The 12,308-nt window shown below is 51.0% G+C and overlaps 2 protein-coding genes across 6 annotated transcripts in view; one reads left to right on the top strand and one right to left on the bottom strand.

Annotated features, from left to right (window-relative positions):
* JARID2 (jumonji and AT-rich interaction domain containing 2) overlaps window positions 1-6,787 on the top strand; it is a 228,188-nt gene extending 221,401 nt beyond the window's left edge. For all 5 annotated transcript variants that reach the window (XM_065911895.1, XM_065911898.1, XM_065911896.1 and 2 more), the window contains 3 exons: window positions 1,818-1,925; window positions 4,392-6,623; window positions 6,666-6,787. In XM_065911895.1, the coding sequence (XP_065767967.1) occupies window positions 1,818-1,925; window positions 4,392-4,544 (261 nt within the window). In that variant the 3' untranslated portion in view covers window positions 4,545-6,623; window positions 6,666-6,787. The remainder of the gene's footprint in view (window positions 1-1,817; window positions 1,926-4,391; window positions 6,624-6,665) is intronic.
* Window positions 6,788-6,798: 11 nt separating this feature from the next.
* Window positions 6,799-12,308, bottom strand: part of DTNBP1 (dystrobrevin binding protein 1) — a 96,355-nt gene continuing 90,845 nt past the window's right edge. The window contains exons 9-10 of the mRNA XM_065911901.1: window positions 8,346-8,489; window positions 6,799-7,188 (exon numbers count right to left, since the gene is read on the bottom strand). Of these exons, the coding sequence (XP_065767973.1) occupies window positions 6,971-7,188; window positions 8,346-8,489 (362 nt within the window). The 3' untranslated portion in view covers window positions 6,799-6,970. The remainder of the gene's footprint in view (window positions 7,189-8,345; window positions 8,490-12,308) is intronic.

Below are 12,308 nucleotides of genomic sequence, written 5' to 3'. Positions count from 1 at the left end.
CTCTGATCACCCCAAGGACTCTGAAGTCTGTCTGGTTAAAGCTGCACTTCCCATTCCCAGCTTTTGGTCTCTGGTCGTGGTTGGAAGCCAGCGCGGTCCAGCGTCTGCCTTCTCTCGTGGCTGCTCTGCAGCCTCCGTGAGGGGCTTGTCCAGCCCAGCCTGGGGCTGAGGTACACGCTGCACGCTCCTACTCCCAGCCCGGCCCAGCCGGACAGCGTGGCCACACCTCCCGCCTCCCTCAGGCAGCGGCCCCCCGACACAGGTCTGTAGCTGGTGTTAGCTAGGGCTGCCGAATCAGCACCGCTGCCTGCTGCCGTGAACAGCAGAAACGTCTTTCTCGTGGCTGTAGAGACTGGGAGTGCTGGGTCAAGGTGTCCCCGAGGTTGCTTCTCCCTGAGGTGTCTCCTTGGCATGTAGACATCCACTTCCCCATGATCCTCACAGGACCTTTCCTGTGCGTCCTTCTATCTTAATCTCTTCTTGTCTTTGAAAGGATGGCAGTCATATGGGACCAGAACCCATTATCTCTCTGACGCTCCTGCTCCAAATGCAGGACCTCCTGAGTTACTGAGGGTTAGGACACCTGCATTTGGGGAGGGGATAATAATTCAGTCCGTGACAACCACGTGTCGCATTTTATGTATATCTTCTATTAGCTTTGTTTTCCCAGAGGCTTTTAAAAAAATATAATTAACAACCATGCTGTCTTTAAAACAAGTCATAAGAATTTCCCCAGATCTTAAAAATGTTTTGTGAACATCACTCATGAGAGCTGCATAGTTCTGGGTTTGTTCATCTTGCATTGGAATGGGGTTATGCTCATGGGAAACCATCATTGTAGGTTTCCCATGAGCCTGGGTGACTTCTGTGACCCTGTGTGGCCCTTGTCCCTTCCCGTGGGTTCTGAGGTTGGCATTGTCCCTCAGAAAGCTGATCTTCAGAGTGGTCACCAGGATTTCTTAGCCTGTTATTTAAAAAGCACATATCCTGAATTCATGGGTGAAAATTGAGGTTTTATTTATACATGCTTTTCATTACTTAGGTTATTTGCTAAGGGATTTGTGCGTTTCTGTTCACTGTTGTGTGTTTTTGTGTGCTTCCATCCTCAGCTTTGAGCGCTGTTTCTGCCAATAAGCGTCATTTCCGTATACCTGCAGCTTGGTTACTTGTCTTTGCTTAGAAACATCAAAGACAGGAAATAGGTCTTTCCCAGAGTCCCTGTGAAAAAGCCTGTGATGCTCTTGCCTCTGGTGTGTTAAGGCAGCGTCTCCCCGTTGTTCACACAGGGGGAGACCGGGCCAGGTCGGTGGGGGCGCAGAGGCCGCGCACACAGCCCTGGACGTTGGCGCGTCCTCAGGGCAGCTCAGGCCAGATGCAGCTGGGTCTCTGTGATCGGGAGCCGTGCCTGCTGGAGTGTGAACAGAGGCCGGCTCCCCGGGAGGCGCAACCAGCTGGGCCAGAGCAGGAGACACTGTCACAAATGTGCAGGGTGTAACCATCCTGGCATCTTTTATCCCACGGGAGGTTTTGAACCAACAGTCTCAGGAGCCCTCAGACCCCACAGCCCCAGCTGCCACGCTCCGACTCGGGCAGGAAAGTGTGGAGAAGCCAGGGGTCCCGAGGCTGCCAGGGCGCAGCTCCTGCTCGGTGATGCTGTGACGTTCACTTGCTTTCGCATCAGTGTCTGTGTTTCTGGGCCACAGATGCCTCTGGCCCGAGCGCTGGGCTCCCCTGCTCTGCTCCTGAGAGCCCGCCGCCCTTCTCGGGTGCCCCCGCCTCCCCCGCACGCCTCAGCTGCGCTGTCTCTCGTCCTGCAGGTCGTGCAGGAGAACGAGAACGTGGTCTTCTGCCTCGAGTGTGCCCTGCGCCACGTGGAGAAGCAGAAGTCCTGCCGTGGCCTGAAGCTCATGTACCGCTACGACGAGGTCAGTGCGCCCGTGGGGTGAGCGCCCGCCTGCGAGGCCCCATACCCAGCCTGCTTCCGGCACCTCTGGCCGGAATGGGGCGAGATGGGGCGAGCAGGGTCAGCCGGGGTCTGCCCACTTGGAGCGGCCGGCAGCTGAGGCTGGGGGACTGGTGTCCTCGTCCACGCCCCTCACGTCCCGGCGCACCCACCCGCAGGGCCCCCAGCCCACGGCTGCTCACTGAGCTTCAGGCAAAGCCCGAGGGGGTGGTCCTGGAGCCCCCAGGCCCTTGTCTTCACCTGGGGGCTTTGGCAGAGCTGGAGTCTTTCTCTTTCTGCTCCTAAAGCTTTCACCTTCCGAGTAAGTCCCAGTTGCACCCTTTCTAAAAACCTTAGATGTCCCCAGAGGCAGGTGCAAAGTGCCATCCGTGTGGCTGGTCTCTACCCTCCAGTGGCTGAGGGCCAGGTGCTGCCTTCAGCTGCAGGAGAGCACCCGGGGCTCTGCCCCCAGGCCAGCTGGCACGTAGCCCTGGCGGCTCCCGTGCCACGTGCTTCCAGGCTGCCCTGCGATCGTGCTTGCAGATACTGTGCAAGTGTGTAGCTCCAGGGACACACGGCCCTGCAGCACTCACTGTGCCCTGCTGCCAGGACCCCCATTGCCCCTGCTGGCCCACCCTCCTGTCCAGCTGTGAACCCCGCCTTGAGGGCAGAACCTACTAGCTTCCCAGCCCCGCTGCCCCCCGCCCCAGGGAGGCGCGTCCCATAGAAGGTGGCTTTGTCCTGCCATCACACGTCAGAGCCCCAGGCTGAGCCAGGCCACGTGCCCAGGCCTGATTCAGGAGGCTCTGGGGGCACCCTCGGGGGCTCAGGCTGGGGTCATAAGAAGCCTCTGGCTAAATTACAAGATTGGAAAGCTGGAAATAGATCTCTCTGCATCTTCCTTGTCTCTAAAGAGCATGTTCAGTGAAGGCAGTAACCACTTTGCCCTCCCTGCTTCTTCACTTGGACAGCCAATGTCAGAACACGGTTAAAAATAAACCCTCATGTCTGAGTCAGAGCATCTCTGGAAGCTCCAGGGTACAGCCGGCGGCGCTGGGGCTTCTGAGATGATTCTGAAGCTCGACAAGACGTGGGTTAGTTTCCACCTCCGGCCCATTTTGGAGCTTGGTGTTTTGATGTGACCAGAATCCTGGAAAAGAATCACATATGTAGGGTCTCTCGGTCTGAAGCTTAATCATTGGTTCTCATGAGTAGGGAAGAGAAGGGTTTTTAAGCCTACCACTTTGCCAGCGGCCTAAATTTATTTTCGTAAATGAAAATCACAAATCGGTTCCCTGTTGAGCTGAACTATATTATTATTGTTTCAGTTGGGGAACTTCCAGCTCTGGGCTGGATTCCAAAAATGGCTTGTGAGACCAGAGCCCTTATTCTGAGCCCCAGCAGCCAGGACCCCACTGTCCAGCCTTTTGGTCAAAGGTGTGACCTCTGACCACACAGCCCTGCTGCCAAGGCGGCTGGTCTGGAGAGAAGCTCGTCTGTTCATTTTCTATTAGCGTGTGTGCTATAAGTGTCCGTTGTAAGTGATTTAAGTGGTGTGCAGTGCCCAACCTGGGCCAGGACTAGGCTGACCCTCAAGCTCGATGGAGTGGCCTCCTGTGCCCATGGCTTCCTGCTCTGTCCGTCCATCCTTGGCTCCAGCGGGTGCTCTGCAGTGTCTGTCAGGACACATGCCATTTGGCTAGTCTTCCCTGTGGTTCCTTGTAACCCTGGGTGTTGTAAGTTGAGTTGTGTTACAGTTACAGATGGGTTTTTGATGCCCAGCAGATAGATGGTTCTCTTGTCCTGTTGTGCTCTTTCCCCTTCGTTGAGGAGGGAATAACAAGCATTTATGGACAAGTGTTTATGTGCACGAGTCTGTCAAGCAGGTTTCAGTGTAGCCAGAGAAACAAACAGCCCAGACCCGCCCCCTCCCGGGTGCGCAACCTTTTCTCACTTCCCAGCAGCCCCCCACCCCGCGTGGCCGCCAGTCCCGCAGGCCTCTGAGCCCCAGGAGGTGCACAGGGGCGGCCGCCCGAAGCTCTCTGAAGCTCTCTGCCGTGTTGTTTAGGTAGTGAGGGCCCTGGACAGGAATGCGGTCTTCAGCAGCCTGTCCCACGCTGTGTGGTTATGGGGCTGCAGAAATTCCACTTCACTGCCACTGGGGGGCGCTCCTGGGCTCCCTGAAGGGGGAAGGAAGGGATGGGAGGCTCTGTGCGCCTCTCTGGATTCCACAGGAGAAAAGGCAGGTTTCCCCAGAGAAGGAAAGTTTAACTTAGTCGCCTGGTTGGGGGCCTCCATCTCAGGAAGTGTGGGCCCAACCAGTCCCCAGGCCACCCTGGCCCTCCCCACCCCCGGGCGCCGACGCTGCTGCTCTGTTTGGTGAAGGTGACAGCCTGGGGATGACACTCACGTTTGCTAATTCTGTGTCTTCCTTTTCAACCCGAAACAGGAACAGATTATCAGCCTGGTCAATCAGATCTGTGGCAAGGTATCTGGTAAAAACGGCAGCATTGAGAACTGTCTCAGTAAACCCACACCAAAAAGAGGGCCCCGCAAGAGAGCCACGGTGGACGTGCCGCCCTCGAGGCTCGCATCCTCCTGAAGACGCCAGCGCCGTGGGCGAGGATAGACGTTATTTTGTAATTATTATATTCTAGTTTGGAGTACTTGCTGTAGGATACAAGCTGTCTTTGCACTAGCTCTAAAGAAGATTTTCTTCTGGTTTTAGAGAACTAATTTTGTTTTAGCATTAAACTGTTGAACTTTTTTTTGTACTTAGAATACCTAGATACTGCAGTCAGATTTTTGAAACTGCCGTATATTCACTGTTTTAAAACCCTTGAGGGGCTGTATTAATTTGTATCGCCCCTTGTGGCTGACAAAAGCCTTTTTGTTTGATTTTTTTGTTTGTGTTTGTTTTTTTGTTGTTGTTTTGTTTTTTTTTTTTTTTTGTAATTGTTGGGGGAAAAAAGGCTTTTTAACCCATTTTTGAAGAGGGTGAAGTTTGGAGAACAAATTTTAAAATCATCAGTCATGTGAGCAGACTTTTTTCTAGAGAGAAAAAGGGATAGAAGACACATACACACACAAAAAAAACTTGAAAGAAATGGCTTTACTTGGGCCGTCTTTTCTTCTGTCATGTGCAGGATGAGTTTGTAAGTGTTAAAAACCGGAGAGTCCCCATTTTGTTTCTTTGGGCGGTTATGGCAGCTGAAGGCGGACGTTGTTTCCTAACCATAGGCAAAATGAGGAGGTCGGAGCCACTGGGTTCTCTTTACCAGCACTTCACTATGCATCTGTTTAAGGAGAAAGAGGAAGAGAAGAAAAAGACTGCCTGCCTTGGAGGGGTCACGTGAGGGAAACCTGTGCCTGATTTCATTAGGAAATCCATTCTGTTCTTTTTTGGTGCTGTTGGCTACTTTATCAAAAAACCCTTCAATAGCATCCTTAAGGAAAAAAAAAAAAGGAAAAAAAAGTGATTGAAGCCGGAAGTGCTTCTTTGTCATGGATGTGCAATCTTTCTAACATTCCATCTTCATCTCACCTGTTTGTTGTTTTACACCTTCACAGGTCAGCATTAATTTTTCTTTTTAAATTCGTTTCGTTGGTGATCACATCTAGAGCCACTTGGAGGTCTGCGGTTCTTTTTGAATGTGAAAATGCATCTGCGCTCATCTGGTCTATTTTTTCTCTTCATGTTGTAACAAAAAGAAAAAAAAAAAGAAAAAAAAAACCGTCCCTTTTGTACATACGCCTGTAAATTGTTTCAAATACTTGAGCCTTTTTCTGGGTGGGGGAGGGGAGGGCGCGAGGACAGATGAAGAAAAGCCTTACACTTCCGTTTCTTCATCGGGTGGACTGGATGCTTACAGGGTTTTTCTTGTAACATTTATAAGTGCTGCTTACATCACTGAACAACAACAAAAAAATAATAATGGAGTAGCTGTTGCCCTTCTCCGGTTGTGTGTACAGTATGTGTGGAATAAAAAAGGGAAACTGTTTTCACAAGCTGTTCTTTGTTTCATGATTGGATCCACCGATCCCGCAGCTGCCCGTCTTGCACTGAGCTGCCCGGTGGGGCTGTCAGCAGCGTCCTGTGGTACTCTGTCGGTTGTCGTTGCCGAAGACTGAACTGTGTGGCGTATTTAACAGTGACATGAGCAGAGTCGTGTTTTCCAGTGTGCTTGTCCGGTTTCTATGGCCTTGCTGTGTGCTGGCCCTCTATTGGACAGTGAACTTCTGCCTACGGCTTACGGTCTGACGTTTTAATTTATTAGCGCTGCTCTGCACCCCTCCCTTGGGAGGGAAGACTTTTCATGTTGTTTATTGCCAGTTTTTTGTTTACTTTTCAGGTTTGTACTACAAGGTTTAATAATAAAACAAAGTTTTTTGGACACCTGTTTGTCTTGTGGAAGATGAGTGAATGAAATCAGCTCTTCTCTGATCAAGGTGCTAAGGGTCCATCCCCTTGGCCAGGGAGTGGAGTGAACACCGAGTTTTAATCCCATTTTCTGACAGTGGTGAGTGTTGGGGGGGACACATCCCTCTAGGACCAGGGCCTGGTCACGAGTGAAACAGCGAGCGTGTGGACTGGGCCCATGTCTTCTCTCTCCCTCCATGCCCAGGTGTGTGCTCTGCTACTAAATAAAGTAGGGACTGTTGTTGGACTTAATACCATTTTGTAACGATCAGATGAAAACCCGAACTTTGTTAGAACTGAGAGGAGGCACGATTTCCTACCTGTAAGGGGCTTTGCTCGTCAGCGCCAAGCTGACACCAAGCTTGATGTGGACACCGAGCTCCCTGGCCCACCTGCAGGACGTGTGTTTTTAGCATGCCTTTCTGTACAAACTGGCTACGTTTAAAGTTCTCAGACTTTATTGTTAGCTGTTCTTCCAGCCACTTGCCTCACACATCATTGTCAATTGTGTAAAAAACCAGGAGCCCCCCGCAGCCCACCTGCCTTCACCGCGGGCCTCGGCGCAGGGCTGCGTCGTCCTTCAGAGGTGGGCAGCACGCGGGCGCCGGTTAGGAGTCACTGTCGTCCGTGTGCAAGGTGGCAAGGGCGGTGTCCACCTCCACACCCTCCTCGTCAGACTGGACCACGGGCGACTCCCCGCCTTCGCTGGGGTCCCGGGAGGCTGGGTCGGTACCAGGTGAGGATGAGGAAGGTGGTGTGGCTGGGGGCTGGGAGGGAGTGGGCACCTGGAGAGTGACTGCATCCTGACCGGGACTTGCCTCAGGCCCTGAAGGAAAGAGCAGAGGACAGCCTGTTGTGGAAGGCCTGATCTCAGCAGTGCTGGTGACGAGCGTTCGAGCGTGCAGAGACCACCTGTAGAAGGTGCCGAGCTCAGTGGCCCCGGAGGCAGCCTGGGGCTCCAGCTGACCCCTCTGCCACCTGGGGCAGAGGCAGAGACCCCCACCCTTCCCACAGCCTCCGCTGACACACCATGCTCAAGATCCAGTGGCAAGCTCTGCAGGTGTGACTCATATTCCTCATAACCTCGACAAGCTAGGTTCACCTCTTTATAGCCTCTGAACTAATTTCAAGGAAATGGACCTTAAGCGAAAAACGCTTGTAGAGCCTCTTACAGGAACCAAAACCTCACCCGGATGATGGGAGTCCTTTCCTGATGCTGGGGAGGGGAGCAGAGCGCAGGCCTTGAGGGCTCATGCATATGCCAGGCGGGGAGGAAGGAGCTGCTCTGTTGGAAACCCGGGTCAAGGGGAAGCCCCCAGGCCTGACAGGACGTGGAGCCCGTGGTGTGGGACCAGCAGGTAGGAGGCTGTGAGACGGGCTGGCCTTTCCATCTTTAGAAAAATGGAAGAAAGACATGTTCTCCGTGATGACAGCCTCAAAGCCCACCCACCCCGGAGGAATGGTCTGAAATTTACAGTGAGGCCAGGTATAGTGCCGGAGCGTCAGTAAAGATCTGCTAAATGAATGTGAGATTATGGTAAGTTATTAAATGAAGAGAATGTGCCTGCAGGATTGCCACTGCTTTTTTAAATGTGAGCTGACGGCTGAACACACGCCTTGGCCTTGCCCCCAGCATCGAATACCATCTACTGAAAGGGGATGGGGGGAGCCACACAGGAGACCTCCACCTTCCCAAAATCTAGTGCTTAACTACTCAAACCCAACTCAGATTAACTTTGGAGACAGGAGAAGATAAAAATGCAATTTTAAGAAAAACTCCCTGTTTGCTGAAGGTATTTGGGAAAAGCACTGAGAGTTGTTGAGAAGTTCATGACTGTAACCGCCAGGGTGTTATTTGTCCACGCCTGTGAGGCCAGACTGTGTGGGGAACAGTGGACCCACTTAGCACACGGTGTCTGACCGAACCAGAGGGAAATGGTGGTGGTAAGAGTGATGATGTCCATGCAGGCTTTTCACCCCTACCTGAGACGGGGGACAGCAGGGTGTTCTCCTCGCCACCAGAGTTCAGGAAGACGTCCAGGGCCTCCTGGTCGGAGATGTCCATCAGGTCCATCTGCTCCAGCACGTCCACGTTCACCTCCATGGACGACATGCTGCCCATGGGCTCTGCGGGGGCCGGCACGAGAGGAGGTTAGGCCTCGCTCCCGGTGAGCTTCCGCTGCATTAGCTATTAGCACCTTGTGTTTTCTGGGTGTCAAACGCCTTCTACTATTTCAAATTGATTTTGGAGTAATGTGTTATTGACATGTCCCAGTTTGGTGTTCTTTAAATCCATGCTAGCTGAAGCGTGGTTACTGTAACCTCTCAGACCGTCCACAGCAGACCCTCTTCATCCCCAACCCTGTGCTGGCACTGGCTGAAGGCAGCCCCTTCTGCATTAAGCACTTGTGACCGAAAGAGCCTGACATCCCTGCCAGACACCTCTGACGGTGGCCGCCTCCAACTGTATTTCAATTCCACTTGGCATCTTCCCTGCCCTTGTGACATTTCTCAGGTCTTCCATCTTAACAACAGATCAAGGTTGGGTCTGCTGCAAGCTGGCAAGTTGGAACTTAAGAGCTCCCTGCAGTGAAAGCACAGACTAGGAAAAGCAGCCTACCAGCATAAAGAGCTACAGGACGAGGAGTCTGAGCCTGGGGAGGGGTGTGTCCAGGGTCTGGAGTTCTGCGATCCAGAAAACTACCAAGCCAGGTAGCTTAAACAGATGGTACCTGTCACAAGTAGATACAAACTTCTGGATGTGGACACAACTTTAACCTGGGTCTCAACAGGAATATAAAAACACAAAATCCAGTCCAGTCTAGAACTTATACAGCACACACATCCCTGAGTGAGGGTCAGCAGAAACAAAGATTATTAGCATCTTTCCCCAAGAATTTAAACTGCTTTAAATATCTTAAAAGATTAGAATCAGATAAGCAACACAGTGTCAGAAATGATGACAGGCATTTGAAAAGAGCCAGATAACATCCAAACAGGAAAAGTCACAGAAATTTAAAACTGGCACAAGGTTGGTGAGTGCCAAACAGAAAAACTAGTAAACCAGGAAGCTGACTAAGTTCTTCACCACATAGCAAAGAAACAAGTGGAAATATGAGAAAGAAAGTGCATAAGTTTCACAGTTCAAAATGCTAGTGGACACTGGGGATGAGCAGTATTCAGACAGACTGATTCTCTTCCAGACTTGCTGCAGGATCTGACATCCCAGACTTAAGAACAAAATACATTCCAAGCAAGGCAGATAAACCCTCACCTGAACTGCAGGTTCAGAAAAAAAGTGGCAAGTCACAGGCACACCAAGGCGGTGCCATCCCGCAAGGCTGACCTGGTGGGCGACCAGGTGAGATCACCCTGCCAGCACAGGTCAGGCCCGCTCCCCCTGGGGCTGCCTTCCTGGGGCGGGCGGGGGCACTGCTGGGAGGGGAAGGGGCACATGGGTCTTCTCTGGGGCTGGGGAGGCCTTGGTGACTCCGGGCTTTTATTCAGTTTTGAAAGCAGTCTCCCTTTTTCCTCTCTCTGGCCATCCTCTTACAAATGGGAAGGGAAAAAGAAAAACTGAAAAGCAGAGGAAACATTTTCAGGAGAGTAGAAAGCACCAAATAAGGTAGTAATGAAGCCAATTTTATAATCTGTTTGTTGCCTTTTGGTTCATTTAACATTTGCTGTGGTCACTGCCTGCCTGGTTTTATTACCATCTCATTTGATGCTGTTTTCCTGAAAATGTTTCTTATTAGTGATAAAGGTCTAGTTACATTCTGTTTATAGGAGACATTCCTAAAATATTAAACACTTAAATAAGGAAAAATAGGAAGTCAGCAAGCAAATAATTAAAGAAAGCTGATATGGCTGTATTTTGTACTATCAGGTTTGAAGGGGAAAGGAAAGCATTATTAGAGTAAAGCGTAGCATTTAATACTTTTTTAAATTCAGTTCACCAGGAAGGTAATTCAAAATTTCTGTGTGACTATATATTTTGTGGTTATAATTTTAAAAGTAAAGTATGGAAACATGACAAGGAAAATGTAAGGAGTCCATAATTGAGGGAGAAAGGAAGGTTTAATGTACCTTTGATAATTAAGCAATGCAAAATGAATATTAATACAAAACATCTGAACAGGCCAATTTACAAGTCTGAAACGTACACTTACAGATCCTCATGCCTGTCATCTAGAATTTTGTTCTTAAGTACACACAAAACATGTAGGAAAAGGTTCTAAAAGGCCATAGTGTCAGTCTTGAATCAAAGAAGAAACCCCATTTTCCAGCCAGAAAAAAATTTTAAAAACCCAGGAACTATTACTTACCAAAACTTAGAGAATATCCTGTGTAAGGTTTACCAAGAAGATTAAAGGTCAAGTTAACAACCTGAGGGATGCAAAAAACAAACCTGACCCCAAGGACTGCAAAGACTGAAAGGTATGCTAGTGGATCTGAAGATGAGAAAGAATCTAAACAAATCCATTGGAAACTCGCAAAAGGAAAGGAAACCTCTAGAACCATAAGAAAAATAGTTGAGCTCTTCCCCCAGGAAAGCATGGGTCCCTGACAGTGTCAGAAGTAAGTAAGTTACACCCAACACAGGCCAGACAGGTGGAGGAGTGGAGCAGAAAGGAGCCTCAGAAACGCTGAGGCCGCGTGTGAGTGGAGAGAGCAGTGCCAAGAGACAGTGACTGCTGTGAAGACCTGCACTCGGGCCCTTCCTTCCCGACGGACACAAACCACCTGGCTTTAGGTACCAGATACAAAATGGAAAACAGTAAACTTTTGGAATAAAACAGCATAATGTTCTTATAACATGGAGGGAAGGACTTCTAAATAAAAGTGGGCTCAGCTGGTCACATTAAGAAGAAACGCATTTTGCAAAGGCCACACTAGGGTAGCCACAGATGGAGTGTCTGCCCGGGACGTGATCGGAAAAGTCTGGTAAGAATAAAGGGAGACAACCAGAGAGACAAGTTAAGAAAATGCAAATTAAAAACCAAAGTAAAGTATTTGATATATACAGACTGGCGAAAGTTGAAATACCTGACGCCACTCAGTGTTGAGAGCCGTGGAGCCGGCGGGCACGCGCACGGGAGCGCGCACGCGGACGCGGGTGTCAGGCAGCACTGACAGCGCCCGCCGTGTGTCAGTGATCGCTTTCCTAGTGACACAGCCTCAAGCAACAGGTCTCAAGGTGCGGACCCGAGCTCCTAACGGGCACTTTTGCGTTCTCTCTGCCTCTGCTGCAGGCGCCCTGAAAGTGCTGAGCTCAGCGAGGCAGAGGCGCTCCCCGTCTCATCCTGCTCACACCTGTAGTCTTTGTCCCTTATGGACTGGATGCGTGCCCCCCGCCCAGATTCATATGTTGAACCCTAACCCCCAATGTGATAGTTTTTGGAGACAGGTCCTTGGGAGGTGGCTCAGCTGGTAAAGAATCCTCCTTCAAGGCAGCAGGCCTGGGTTCGATCCCTGGGTTGGGAAGGCCCCCTGGAGAAGGGAACAGCTACCCACTCTAGTACTCTGGCCTGCAGAAGTCCATGGACAGAGGAGCCTGGTGGGCTGTGGTCCATGGGGTCACAAAGATTCAGACAACTGAGTGACTTTCGCACACACACCTTGCGAGGAGGTGATTATTTGAGGTGAAGTCCTGAGGGTGGGGCCCTCGGGATGGGATCACTGCCCTCCTGAGAAGAGACCCCAGAGCCCTCACTGGAACCAACTGAGGTCCAGGCCTGTGCGAGAGAGACTGTTGTGCATAAGGTACCAGTCTGAGGTGGTGGTACAGCAGCCCAAGCAGACCAGGGTGGCGCCCCTAGCCCATGCCCGACCCTGAAGACACTCCATCTGTACTGTTGGGACTTCCCTGGTGATCCAGTGGCTTAAGACCACGTTCCCAATGCAGGGGGCCTGGGTTTGATCCCTGGTCAAGGAACTAGATCCCAC

This window comes from Muntiacus reevesi, chromosome 20 (genome assembly GCF_963930625.1).
Source record: "Muntiacus reevesi chromosome 20, mMunRee1.1, whole genome shotgun sequence".
Taxonomy (NCBI): Eukaryota; Metazoa; Chordata; class Mammalia; order Artiodactyla; family Cervidae; genus Muntiacus; species Muntiacus reevesi.
This window is presented reverse-complemented; position numbering and strand designations above follow the sequence as displayed.